The sequence below is a fragment of the Canis aureus genome, chromosome 6, assembly GCF_053574225.1.
Source record: "Canis aureus isolate CA01 chromosome 6, VMU_Caureus_v.1.0, whole genome shotgun sequence".
Lineage (NCBI taxonomy): Eukaryota > Metazoa > Chordata > Mammalia > Carnivora > Canidae > Canis > Canis aureus.
The window spans coordinates 13510214-13524377 of record NC_135616.1 but is presented as its reverse complement, the minus strand read 5'-3'; the positions used below and the strand labels follow the sequence as shown (position 1 = coordinate 13524377).

General features: G+C 47.0%; 2 protein-coding genes across 2 annotated transcripts in view; one reads left to right on the top strand and one right to left on the bottom strand.

Annotated features, from left to right (window-relative positions):
* The first annotated feature begins 3390 nt into the window (after nt 1–3390).
* On the top strand, nt 3391–13062 carry TYMS (thymidylate synthetase). Its single transcript, XM_077900200.1, has 7 exons — nt 3391–3613; nt 5499–5572; nt 7996–8170; nt 9620–9721; nt 10511–10686; nt 11262–11333; nt 12468–13062. The coding sequence occupies exons 1-7, from the start codon at nt 3406–3408 to the stop codon at nt 12603–12605; spliced, it is 945 nt and encodes a 314-aa protein (XP_077756326.1). The 5' UTR covers nt 3391–3405; the 3' UTR covers nt 12606–13062.
* The window catches only part of ENOSF1 (enolase superfamily member 1), a 30110-nt gene continuing 28836 nt past the window's right edge, over nt 12891–14164 (bottom strand). The window contains exon 16 of the mRNA XM_077900199.1: nt 12891–14131. Coding sequence (XP_077756325.1) covers nt 14030–14131 — 102 coding nt within the window. The 3' untranslated portion in view covers nt 12891–14029. The remainder of the gene's footprint in view (nt 14132–14164) is intronic.

Below are 14164 nucleotides of genomic sequence, written 5' to 3'. Positions count from 1 at the left end.
CTGCAGGTGTCTTGTTTGGGCACATATGCATTGTTTGTCTCTGCTAGAACATCAGTTTCTGTGAGAAGACCTTGTCTATTTTGCTCTGTGTTGACATGCGGTAGGCACTGGGATATAAATTCTTCTTGGATGAATGAATAAATGATATGCTCATCTGAGAGGATCATTCACTTATGGAGCAGCCCCTGGGAAAGGAACCATTCTCTCTCTATTATCATCAAACCAATACCCTCCAAGTACTACAGTAGAAGAGGCATCTCCACATGGGCAGGTGAACCTACTCTTATGTCTTGGGATTCTCCTTGTGGTACAACTGGTATTTGGCTGGAACAATGAAACTCAGCTCAAAATAACAAAAGAAGACTAAATACCGAGGGTAACATACAACGGGAAAATCTGGGATATTTTCAGCCCTGGGATCCTCCCCATGGCTGGAGATGTGTGGAGACACTTCTCAGTAGAGGTTGGGTTGAAGGAATACCTGCAGGTAGCTGGCTTTCCACAGGCATGCCAAAGCCCTGCAATATGCAGGACAGTCCTGCCCAGCAAAGAACTCTGCATTTTCTGGCCCACCCAGAACCGTGCTTCCACATAGCATTTTAGCTTCTTATACCCAGGGGCACCCTCAAGATGGAGCAGACAACATGAGTCCCTGTTCCTGTCTAAAGTCTGTTTTCTGAGTTCAGGTTTTCTGACCAAGCACATCTCTTCCCAAATGCCCATCAAAAAGAATGCCGCCCCCCAAAAGAATGCCCACTGCATCTGGTGCTACCCACCCTGTCCAAACAGAACAACACAACACAGGAGAGCCATCATTCCTAACAGAGGCAGGGGACTCTTTAAAACTATTAATACACTGGGGTGGGCTAGGATGGGAACCATGCTGCAAGAGAGGGAAATGAACTTAATGCTGGCCTATGAAAGACCAGCCTAGTACTGTGATGGATTAAATAGATTTAAAATATCTGCTATTCTGCAACCCAATGCAATTTTTACTGTGGCCTTTGTGAGGACGGCAAGAACGCACTTTCCAACTATGAGGCTTGTGAAATGTTCCCTGAAGCACTCCCTGAGTCTATTCATAGTATTTTCTCCCTCAATTAACCCAAAAGGCCAGGTATTTTATAAATTTTCTTTGAGAATTGATTTATTTTTTATAGGCTATATGCCACATAAAGGCGTGCAAGATTGTTCTCGCTGAGATTAAGTAGAGCTGCAGATGAAAGATATTTACTTCTTCCTAGAATTTGTGTTACAGTTACAAAAATTTTAACCTTGATGTTGAAAGGTGCATCTTAGCAGAAAGAATCTTGCACAAATTCACTTGAGATAACCAGAAAACACAAACACATGTTGAATTTATTGAACAGCAAGAAATAGTGTTCGATATGTTTCATTCAGAGCCAACATCGTATTTTTCACAATCCTAGGCCCAGTAACAAGAAATACATTGAACATCTACTGTGTGTTTAATAAACAGTTGTTGATTCAGGGATCCCTGGGTGGCGCAGCGGTTCGGCGCCTGCCTTTGGCCCAGGGCGCGATCCTGGAGATCCGGGATCGAATCCCACGTCAGGCTCCCGGTGCATGGAGCCTGCTTCTCCCTCTGCCTATGTCTCTGCCTCTCTCTCGCTCTCTCTCTGGGACTATCATAAAAAATTTTAAAAAAAATTAAAAAAAAAACAGTTGTTGATTCAAAAGACTGCTTGTTGTATGTACATGTATTAGTACATTTTTTAAAGATTTTTATTTATTTATATGAGAGAGAGAGAGTGAGCAAGCACAAGTGGGTGGAGGGGCAGAAAGAGAAGCAGACTCCCTGCTGAGCAGGGAGCCTTACACGGGGTTCCATCCTGGGACCCTGGGACTGAGCCAAAGGCTGATGCTTAACCAACTGAGCTACTCATGCACCCCTATTTTTTTTTAAAGATTTTATTTATATATATATATATATATATATATACTTAAAAAAAAGATTTTATTTATTTATTCATGAGAGACACAGAGAGAGAGGGAGGCAGAGATACAGGCAGAGGGAGAAGCAGGCTCCTCACAGGGAGCCTGATGCAGGATTGACTCCATCCTGGGTCTCCAGGAACACCCCTGGGCCAGAGAGGGTGCTAAACCACTGAGCCACCTGGGCTGCCCTATATATACATTTTAAAAGGGGGTGTGGGAGGACTGGACAGAGGGAGAGCAGACAGAGAATCTCAAGCAGGCACCACACTCAGCTCTGAGCCTATGCAGGCAGGGAGATCATGACCTGAGCTGAGACCAAGAGTTAGAGGCTTAGCCAACCGAGCCACCCAGCCACCCCCCACCCCCTACCCTTAACTTTGTCTTTAAGTCATCTCTACACCCAACATAGGGCTGGAACCTGCAACTCCTACATCAAGAGTCCCATGGTCTACTGACTGAGGGAGCCAAGAACCCCTAGCACATTTTAAACTCATTATCAAATAGCTCTGATCAGTGTTTCCGCTATAAACATCTCACAGTAAGTGCATATCTTAGTATTAAAAACTTGAAACTGGCTGGGTGTCATCAATCCAATAAAAAAGCTGCCTATTGGGCAGCCCGGGTGGGTCGGCTTAGCGCCGCCTGCAGCCCAGGGCCTGATCCTGGAGACCCGGGATCGAGTCCCACGTCGGGCTCCCTGCATGGAGCCTGCTTCTCCCTCTGCCTGTCTCTGCCTCTCTCTGTGTCTCTCATGAATAAAAATCTTAAAAAAAAAAAAAAAAAAGCTGCCCATTTCACTTGCTCCAGCTACTGGCCTTCGGTGAAGATGGCGAAAACAAATGCACATTGCTTGGCAGCATGACCCCCTTAGTTGCAGGGAACGTACCTCAAAGAACAGAGTTTTGTTTTTAGGTTAATTAATTAATAATTATTTACTCAGACACAGAGAGAGGCAGACACAGGCAGAGGGAGCCCGGTGCGGGACTCGATCCCAGGACCCCGGCATCACCACCTGAGTGCGAGGCTGACCCTCAACCATCCAGCCACCCAGGTGCCCCTGTTTTTAGATTCTCCGAGCACGTGGGGGCGTCGCAGCTTCCGCTTAGTGCTGAAAGGCGCGGCGGACCCGGACGCTCCCTAACCAGCGCAGCCTTTTTCGGCCAAGGCACCGAGACCCAGGCTCCGGGCGGCAGCTTTCAAGTCCCGCGAACGGCCGCCGCGCGGGAGCTCGGAGCAGGAGCGCGCGCCCGGCCCACCTGGGGCTCCGCCTCCGCCCGGGTCGCGGGGGGCGGCGCGGGGCCGACGTCACCAGGCCGGAAGGGGCGGAGTCGCCGCCACGGCGGCGGGAAAAGAGGCGCGCAGGAAGGCACGGCCCCGCGGCAGCCCGCCGCCCGCCGCCCGCCCGCCGCCCGCTCTGCCGCCCGCTCTGCCGCCGCCGCCCGCGCCATGCCCGCCCCCGGCTCCGAGCTGCAGCGCCCGCCGTCGCCGCCCGCCGCGCAGAAGCCGCGCGCCCGGCCGCAGCCGCCTCCCCACGGGGAGCTGCAGTACCTGGGGCAGGTGGAGCACATCCTGAGCTGCGGGGCCCGGAAGCACGACCGCACGGGCACGGGCACGCTGTCGGTGTTCGGCATGCAGGCGCGCTACAGCCTGAGAGGTGACCGCGCGCGCGGCGGCGGGCCTCGGGGCGGGGGCGGGGGCGGGCCGGGCCGGGCCGGGCCGGGCTGGACCCCGGGACCTCCGTAGCCCCGCTTTGCGGACGCCAAACCCGAGGCTCGCGCCAGGGAGCCGAGCAGTGGGAGGTGAAACCGGGTCCTTTGGCTCCGAGGCCTGCGCCCCAGATCATGCGTGGACACAGCGGACCGCTCTGGCGCACGAGCGGACACGGTCTGGGGTTGTCTGCCTCCCAGTAGACACCGGGACGGGACCTGCCTGGGCTGGGCCACGGGCTTCGCTGCAGAGCCCCCTTCTTTTTTTTATTGCTCCTCCTCCTGTCTCCCCGACCTGGCCCCTCGGTTTTGCAAAGTATTTAAAAACTGGAGCGAACGAATACGGTCGGGTCAGCGGCGCGCGGGAAGAGGGCGCGAACCCAGAGGGGCTGGGCCGGAACTTGCGGTTCCGTCAGTTTTTCCGTCTGGGCCTCGCGAACCAGCTCTCCTCTTAAACCCTGAAACAGGAACGCCAGAGTCCGAGAAGTTCTTCTTCGCCCTTTCCATGCATACAGATGGCTCCTGGAAGCTTCTCGAGGGTTGACACAGAGTGGGGGTGGGGCACAGGACAGGTACCCTTGACACAGGTGCGGGGGTGGTGTTGAGGGGGGAAACTTTACTAATATTATCTTTTAAAGATTTTATTTGTTTATTTGTTCATGAGAGGCACAGAGAAATAGAGCACCAGAGACACAGGCTCCACGCAGGAGGCCCGACGCGGGACTTGATCCCGGGACTCGGCCGCCGGAGTGGGACGAAGGCCCTGGGACTAAGGCGGCGCTAAACCGCCGAGCCACCCGGGCTGCCCAGACTTTACTATTAGTAAAGCTGATTCCCTCCACCCCAGGCCCATCCTGCAGACCAGAAGCTGCCCAGGCTGCAGTGGCTGGTCGGCCTTAGACAGGGATCCACCTTCCTGCAGCTCCACACAGCCGCCTGGGAGGAGCCACAGAGCTCGTTTTTCCTCCAGCCCATCCGCCTAGACCGTGGGCAGGTTACCTCTCCGGTCTTCAGCTTCCTCTTGTGCTTAAAATAGAGGAAATCCAGCTCAGTAGGCAATACTGATAAAAGTAGGTGCTTGAAAAGCACCTGTTACACAGATATCAGCCATAAAACTGATGAGGTGAACTGAATAGGTACCGAATTTAGAGAAAAGCTTTTACATTTTGATCTCTGTTGCGTGATGCAAATGTGTATCTTCCCCCCTGGTGTCTGGAAGATGGAGGAGATCTTAAGGATGTCTCAAGGAAGCTGGTTTTCAGGATTCAGTAGGGTCATGCATACCAAGTATTTAAGCAGTTACTATTTTACACTTAAATAGTAGAGGTTAATTTGCCTTGCAAATAATGAAAACTGTTCTCTTTGGCTTTGGTTGGTGTGATATCTACTCTTCCCTGGACTTGAGCCAGTTTTCCTTGGCAGGATAATCATGGAATAGCCCTGGGAGCCTTCAGCCTTTGTCCTAGGGCACATTTTGTGTGTTGTCTAAACACCTCCACGAAGGAATCACAGGAACTGGGAAGTGGACGGTAGCTGTTTTCCTGTCCACATGGGCATGCCTGCCTGGCCAGCGCCCCATCTCACCGTGTGGAATTCTGTGGTGGTCAAGGATTGAGGAGGGCAGTCTCAGTCTGAATTGTGTCACTGACTTGCGCTGTAGCCTGGGAGCCCTACCCCATTCTGGGGCACCCATGTGATTGCAATCACACTTTTCTAGTTGGTCCTGTGGCAGCTCAACAGCCTTAGGTCCCAGGACAGTCTTCCTCCACAGAGAAAGTTGGATGATATGTTCTCTTTTCCTGTCTTGAAATTATCTTGCAAACTGTTTTTCAGATGAATTTCCTCTGCTGACAACCAAACGTGTATTTTGGAAGGGTGTTTTGGAGGAGTTGCTGTGGTTTATCAAGGTAAGGAAGCTGCTGCTATTGGAATCAGCAGTCTGTTCTCAACCCAGCTCCAGTGAAATCCTTCTACAAGCCCAACTATGTCACTCCTCACCTGTCGCCCTTAGTGGTTCCCATTTCACTCACTAAGAGCTGGGGCCCTCACCTGGGGCCTTTGGCCTAGCTCTGGCTTCAGCAAAGTGGCGCTCACTGTCCTCCACCCATCTGGCCTCCTTGCTAATCTTTGAGTATGTCAGGACATTCCCACCTAGGTTCTGATGCTTGCCAGTCTTGCTCCCTAGAACCTTCTTCCCCTAGATGTAGCATGACTCACTCCCCTACCTTCAAGTCCCCACTGAATGAGCCTTCCCTCACCTCCCAATCTAAGACTGTGATTACCCCCCCACACACACACACACACACCCTACTCTTTGTTTTCTCCATGGAGAAACATCATCAGCTGATCTATAATGTCTACCCTCTCCCTTTCCCCATACAAGGGAGAAGGTAGACAACAAATAAACAAGTAAAATGTATTAGAAGCTTCATAAAGGCAGAAAATTTTGTTTTTTCTTCTTCATGTTTATATCCCCTGAGCCTAGAACACAGCCTACCATATAGTAGGTATTCAACATAGATTGATCACTGATTATAGATCCCAGCTATGTTCTCATATTTGTATAAGCTAGAAGGATCTAGAGTTACAAACTCTTCTTCCAAAGGGCCACGTAGGTACCTCAAGCAAAGGCTGGAGTGCTGTGACGATGGACAGCTTCCTCTCGCTCGGTCTCCTGGTCCAGATCAGTGATGTTCTGGCCAGTGCTGGTCAGAGGGTGCCTGAGGAAATGGGCTCAGTTGTGGGCCGTGTAGAAGCTGGGATCCCTCCTGCAGAGCATCATTGTGGCTTGTATGGCCTTTGGCCAAACCAGACCCAAGACTTCTTACTGCATTTTAGAAAGGGTTTATTTAGGTTTGGATCTAGTGTTCCTTACTTCCATGTCCTTGAGGTATTTTCTTCTGTGTTATCTTACCTCAGCTGGCAGTGAGCATCTAGTTCAGGTGTGTCATCAGAAACCTCAGAAGAGGCCATTTGTAAACCAGCTAGAGCTCAGTCTAAATGGATGAAAGGGGAGGCATTAGAAGCAACATGGGAGGGGAGCACTTAGATGGCTCAGTCAGTTAAGCATCCGACTCATGATTTCAGCTCAGGTCTTGATCTCAGGGTTGTGAATTCAAGTCTTACATTGGGCTCCACACTGGCCATGGAGCCTACTTTAAAAATAAATAAATAAAAAGGAAGAAGGAGCAATATGAGAGAGATTGAAAAATTACTTATTGGAGGTGAAAAAAATAGTACAAACTCAGAAGGGTGGAAATGAGATGCTCAGAAATAAAATGCATTCACTGATTTTATCTTAATTTAGCTTGAATTCAGGATTCTAAGTACTCTTTACTCAGACTCACCTCTGGTAGAGTTGCTACCTGGGTAACTGGATGAAACACTGGGGTCAAGATGACCCCACACTGCATCTGGCGTCTGTGGGCAAGATGGCAACGTGGGGCCTGTGCCGAAGTTCGGATCTGTGGAGCACTGAGCACTTTGCTTGTGTTCTCTAACCCTCACAGTAAGATGTGTGGGGATAAGGCTGTGCTCTTCCACGGGTGGGGTAGCGAGGCTAGGGGGTCAGGGAGCGGTCAGGGGAGAGGGATGATGGAGGGCAGGCACAGTGTGTGTGCTTGCTTGCTTGCTTATCACCATTACAGCACATCATACCCAGAGGCTGCTGTGAGTTCTGTCTTTGACCTGGATGCATGATCAGGACACAGGTTAGGATGATATCAACCGAATCTAAGGAGATGACATATAAGAAATAAACACAGGCTTATACTTGGGGAAAAACAAAAGCCCACCTTAACTGCAAATACAGGTTGGAGTAAACATAACTTCACAGTGGTACACGTGAGATAATATGACTGATAGATTTGTAAGAAAAGCCGATGCTGATTAGGCCAATTAAACATCCTATGTACCAGATCTAAGATACATTGAGCAGATTGTAGGTGAGGCATTAAATGCATTTTGGGGGAATCACGCTTAGACACAAAACACATTTGGTTGAAAAACAGCTGTTAGGTGAGGTGGGAATAATGAAAGGACTTGGAGGTGTTTGATCTAGAATGTTTGGTTGAGAGGAGTAGAAAGACGAATTGAAAGGGTATTTCCAAGAATCACCTGTCCTGGAAGTGATTCTGGGAGACTGTCCTAGCAGCCCTCAAAAAGTTGGGGCCTTGACTGGCCCTTAAAGATAGGACACGCTGTTCAGGACACATTGCCTGTCTCTGGTATGTTAGCACAAGCCTGAGGGTAAATTGGTGGAGGCTCTTAAGGTGTCAACTCCTTATGGCTCAGTTCACTTGGATATCTCCTCTGCTCTCCTGTCTTCCAGGGATCCACAAACGCTAAGGAACTGTCTTCCAGGGGAGTGAAAATCTGGGATGCCAATGGGTCTCGAGACTTTTTGGACAGCCTGGGATTCGCCAACCGAGAAGAAGGGGATTTAGGTCCAATTTATGGCTTTCAGTGGAGGCATTTTGGGGCAGAATACAAAGATAAGGATTCAGGTGAGAAAACAAAAACGAAGCCTCAGATTTCCTGAGTACCCATCACAGCGTGAGTTTGCCCCGTCATTTTGAGTGAAGTTGCGGGTGGTAAGAAGCCTGTGTCTGGGGAGTTGATGTATAACTTTGACCTCGTGAGAGGCCGTTTCGGATTCAGGTAGAAGTCAGATCACACTCTTGGTTGTTAGCATTTATGGGGTGCTTGGTACTTTCTGTACTGTGTTTTATTAGCAGATAGCAACATAGTTGGATGGTTGGATGCCATGCTGGAGGATAAGGTAGGGGAAGTTCATCTAGGGAACATAAAGCCTCGGGATTGCCTTATGGTGGCTTGATCTCCCTTTTTAAGACTGTGCCACCCAAAAAAAAAAAAAGACTGTACCACCCAGCACATTTTAGCTGGTGTCTGTGTGATAACGGTTTTTGGATCACCCTCTGCTCCCTGCCCTCCTGGGTTGGAAGAAGATGAAACATCTTATTCCTGGACGTCTACCTTCCTCAGTCACTTTGCTCTGGTTCTTTTCTGTCCTGCCTATCCATAGGTCAGGGGTTGCAAAAGCTAATGCTTAGCTTCCTCAGGGGGGGTGTGTCTATGTGTGTGTACACACATGCATAGGAAGTACTAGCTTGCTGGTTGGATAGTAACCATTGCTAATTTTAGCATCTGTAGATTTATGTAAGCACCACAACCAAAAGCCAGAACTGTACTATCACAGTGCATCTTTTTCTTAATCTTTATTACTTTTTCTGAAGCTGTGATCGTGACAGGACTTTCTACCCCCCAAAGTTAAGAACTACTGGACAGAACATAGTCTGACACCAGTAAGGGGAGGTTTAACCTTCACATAAAGCTTCACATGAAGCTCTGCACTTCGCAGGTGTTGCAGCTTTCCAGTTCCATTTCAGAAGGAAGGCGAGGAATTAAAGTCCAGAGACCAGAAATGGGAGAAAAGTACAAGGTGGTGTGAGAGTTATAGAGGTTTCTTGATGTTTATAAATCAGGTGTTTTGCTGCTAGATTGTAATTTTAGGTAGAAGTGTTGGGAGAAGAGGATCTGGAGCATAGAAAGGAGTTCACAGTAAGATCCAGTACTTTCTGCGGCAGCAGAGTGTGACAAGAATGGTTGCTGGGCATAGAGATCGTCCAGTGGGAACCCCTGGAAGAAACTGATTGCTGGGATTAGAGAAAGTTAGCAATGGGGGAGGGGTGGCACGATGACAGATTAAATATTTAAGGGACTCTTTCACAGAAAAGAAAATAGACTTTGTTATGGCTCTAGAGGATAACAGCCTTACCCTACAAGATCTGAGGAATTTGTAGAGTACATTAAATATCCTGTAGCATGGCTACAAAGGGCTGTGGTAGGACAGTGATAGATGGCCTCTAAAGCCATCTCACAAGATGCTGTGATTGACATATAGGTGTGTCTTCTCTTTTTTGACAATTCTACAGATTATTCAGGTCAAGGAGTCGACCAGCTGCAAAAAGTGATTGACACAATCAAAACCAACCCTGACGACAGAAGAATTATTCTGTGTGGTTGGAATCCAAAAGGTTGAAACCATTCCAGTTATTCTCTTGTGTCCTAACTGTACCATTAGCACAAAGGGAAGCCATGTTGCCTTGCATGGAGGCCACTGCTGAGAGGCTGGACCCTGGGATCCACTCCCAGCCACATGGCTGGTGTGACCCTGGGCAAGTCCCACTTGGGCCCATTTTCAACTTCAGATGATGGAGCTGGGTGAAGATGATCTTAATGTGTGTATTTATACTTGTTTTACTTCGGGGGGGGGGGGGGCTTTAAATTACCTATAAAAATATACCTAGGATTTTAAATACAGTTTAAACTGGGGCAGGTGAAGTTTCATATCTCCTCCATCTGGCTCTTATCCTTTTAACAGTTATATTGTAAAATTAAACTCTACCAAGGTGTAATAAGTATTGGCCAGAGTGGAAGGTTTGCTTTAGGTTTGAATAGAGGAGGGTGTGCCAGTTTCCTGTGGCCCCTGGAAATGAATTCATTTCTCCCATACTGTAGTTTGGTGCCATGAAGGTGGCACAAATAATTTGAGCTTGGATGATTGTTGCTTCAATTGTAAACATTATCTGCAGGAGTCTTCTGTTGATGGATGGGTCACTGTAGGCATTATGCCATCCTCAGGATTGGAATGGGTGCTCTTGACACAGAGAGGGAGGTGTGGGTCATGGGGCAGTGGCCCAGGGGCTATTTCTCATGATCTCCCCCGTATGACTTCCCTTCTGTTTCTCTCCTGTTTTAATTTGTGGGTAGCTGCATTCCTTAAAACCACGCATGCCTCATTTTCCTTTGTGCTGGTTCCTCAGATCTTCCTCTGATGGCCCTACCTCCGTGCCATGCCCTCTGCCAGTTCTATGTGGTGAACGGTGAGCTGTCCTGCCAGCTATACCAGAGGTCAGGAGACATGGGGCTGGGCGTGCCCTTCAACATCGCCAGCTACGCCCTGCTCACCTACATGATCGCACACATCACAGGCCTGAAGGTGGGCTGCTCTCAGGAAAGAACGGCTGCTGCCAGCCGAAAGCACTGAGCGCTTAGATTATTTAATGTGGAAAGACTGATTGCAGAGAAGTCAGTGTCTGATTAGTTTTAAAATGTGACGTTAGAAATCTAGTTGGTCACCTGGCAAGCTTCCAGGAAGCTATCCTGTCTTTGTCGTTTGTATAACAAACAGGTTTAGATAGGTTATTTATAACACAAGACAACTTTGTGAATATCAGCTTTTCTCAAAAGCTACACTGGTGAAATTATTTTCTGAAAAGCCTTGGAATGTCTGCAAAGTCTATATAATGTGCTTTTTCTTTTACATTAAAAGATTTTATTTCTTTATTCATGAGAGACACAGAAAGAGGCAGAGACATAGGCAGAGGGAGAAGCAGGCTCCATGCAGGGAGCCTGATGCGGGATTCCATCCTAGGACCCCAGGATCATGACCTGAGCCAAAGGCAGACGCTCAACCGCTGAGCCACCCAGGCGCCCCCATAATGTGCTTTTAAATGATCTGTCTTAAATTGAAACTAAAACATTTACCATTTTGCTTTTTCTGGTGGGATCTAGCCAGGTGACTTCATACATACTTTGGGAGATGCTCATATTTACCTGAATCACATTGAGCCGCTGAAAATACAGGTAAGACTGTTATTTGTCACTATGGAGTTTGGTACCTTCTCTTGATAAAAGGCTCCCTTATAGAACATCCCTTGTGTAACAGACTGTCTGCTCTGTGCTGGGGAAGAAATAAGATGCCCTGCTCTGGCTGCAGGGCTTCAGCTTAGGGGTTTGTGGTGGGCAGGTGGGCAGGGACAAGGCAGACACATCTCAGCAACCACAGGCACTTAATGTGACCGTGCCCTGAGATACAAGAGACTACTGTGAGAGAGAGAGAGAGAAAGAGCCCGTATTTAGACCAATGGGTGTGGGACCTTCCCAAGGTAGCATCTCGACTTATTTTTACTTGGAGAATTTAAATGGTGATGTTTTCCCTTTATTACGTTAAATGCCATACACAGGTATTAACTTTCAAAAGTTTGTCCAAATCCCAAGTTAACAGCAGCCAACAAATGATTTGAAGTGGCAATTAAAATGTGTCTAATGCTTAATGAGTCCCCAGAAAAAATAAACTGAACCGAACCCTTTGAGCCCCTTCCAGATGAGATCCAGGTTTTGAAAGTTCCTCCTTTGTGTGGAGCTTGGCTGCTTTTGTGTAGAGGGTTACTTCAGGGTTTACCCAGTTGCTTCTCTGGCTGTCTGCTCCAGAGATGCTGGACGGAGTAATGTGAGGTTGGAACCCATGTCCACATCCTCATTGCTGCCATCTGTTCACGCCAGGAACCCTGGCTTGCATCCCTCTCTGTTGTCAACAGATGTCATCTTCCCTCACCCTCTTTGCCAGGGACAGTTGAGATAGGGATTATGGGACTCAAATAACCATACTTGAGTGCCTAATAGGAGTCACAGATATGAAAGTAAAGACTGTTGTCCCATCCTTAATACGTTTACCAAGAGCAGTCAATTATAAGATGAGCCACTAGGCTCCTCAGCTGGTGTGCTACCACCCAGACCTCCTTCATTCTCTACATGTGGGAAAGAAATCAGTTGGTTACATTCCAGAAGTGTTCCATAAGCAGGGGCAGGTGTCTGCACTATTACACTCCAGTGGAATAATATTTTGTTGATAAAATACTATGTACCTGTTTCACAAGGAACAGAGTTAAAGCAGGTTGTATGGATAATGGCAAAATAATGGTCTCCTATTGTTTTTAGCTGCAGCGAGAACCAAGGCCTTTCCCGAAGCTCAGAATCCTTCGAAGAGTTGAGAAAATTGATGACTTCAAGGCTGAAGACTTTCAGATCGAGGGGTACAATCCTCACCCAACTATTAAAATGGAAATGGCTGTGTAAAGTGCTTTTAAAAGAGGTGATATTCAGTCTGTAGGGGTTGACTGAATGCCCAGGCTTTCACTCCGTTTGCCCTAGAGGGAGGAGGAGGAACTAGGTCAAAAATCTCTCGTGACCAGCAGCTATTATTCATTAACTTATAAGATGTTGCCACTGGCAAACATAATCTTGTGGCTTCTCTTAGTAACCAAAAGCTTTGAGTTTGGTTGACTCACCAAGGTGTGAAAGTGCCGAGTTTGGGAATAAAGTCAGGAAAGTGAACACTGAAATACACTTAAAATATGTACATGCATTTCAATCCGTTTTTATGAAGGTCTGCGAATTTCAAGAATTACACATCAGCTGTTCACCCCAAATTTGAGCAAGCTGAGGAACACCAGCATTCTTAATGTACAATTGTGGCTATGAACATTTAAAGTTATTTGCTTTATATATTGTTATAATAAAGGTGTGTATTGCATTTGTGTTCTGCATTCATCTTTTTAAATTTTTTATTCTATATTGCTATTCTGCTCACTTCCTGCCCTAAATAGATTTAACTGAACCCTCCTAAATAAACCTATGCTCTACTCTCATTTGGATACTGCTCAGAAGTTTAGTATTTTTTTTTTAATTTTTAAAGGTATTTTTTTATTTATTCATGAGAGATGCAGAGACCAAGGCAGAGGGAGAAGCAGGGAGCCCCGAAGTGGGTCTCGATCCTGAGACACTGAGACGGTAGCCGCTCAACTGCTGAGCCACCCAGGTGTCCCAAGGTTTAGTATGTTTTTTAAATGGTAACTAAGTATTTTGCCCTATATTTTTTCTGTGGTTCATCTAATTCGGGCTGCATTTATCATTAGCACATGATGATTATTTAGGATAAAGGTTTATTTAAAGATAATGGGAAAATAATGGATGAAATGCCATTTTCCTGCCTATTCCCGCTGCCATGGTTTCAGTATGGTATGAATCCTCTACTAACACACTTAGCCCTGGAGTAGTTTAGCCTTTCTCTTGCTCAGTCTAATCCTGTGAAATCCTTTTACCTTTGTTACACACCAGCTACCCCATGGTGCTGCAGAACTATTTTTACTATGCTAATTTTTGACAAGTGTTAGAATAAGGCATTGTTCCAATAATTGTGCAAGCTGCTGCTTATTTTCAAAGTACAGTTTAATGTCTAGGTACCAGCACTTGATATAAATTTTGTTAACATCTTTCTAGACTTTGAATTCAATCTAAATTTGTTCAAGGATTAATTAGGAGAATATGTGTTTATTTGCTAAAAGAATCAAGGAATGACAACTGAGCTGATTTTTGAGGTTACAAGGACTTTTAGCTGAACTTGTTTTGATTGCTAGGATGATCCTTTCCCTTGTTTTTACAAAAGCATACCCAAAAAGTTTTTTAAGTTTTCACTTAGAAAAGAGTGTTAGGCTGAACATTTAATTCTCTTGAGCAGCAAGGAGTTTCTTCCAGACTTCACCATCTGGATATTGGTGTTTCTTCACAGACTCCTCCTTCATTTCTGTTGAATAACCAGCATCCTATCAAACAAAAAGTTGAGTCGTGTCAATAAC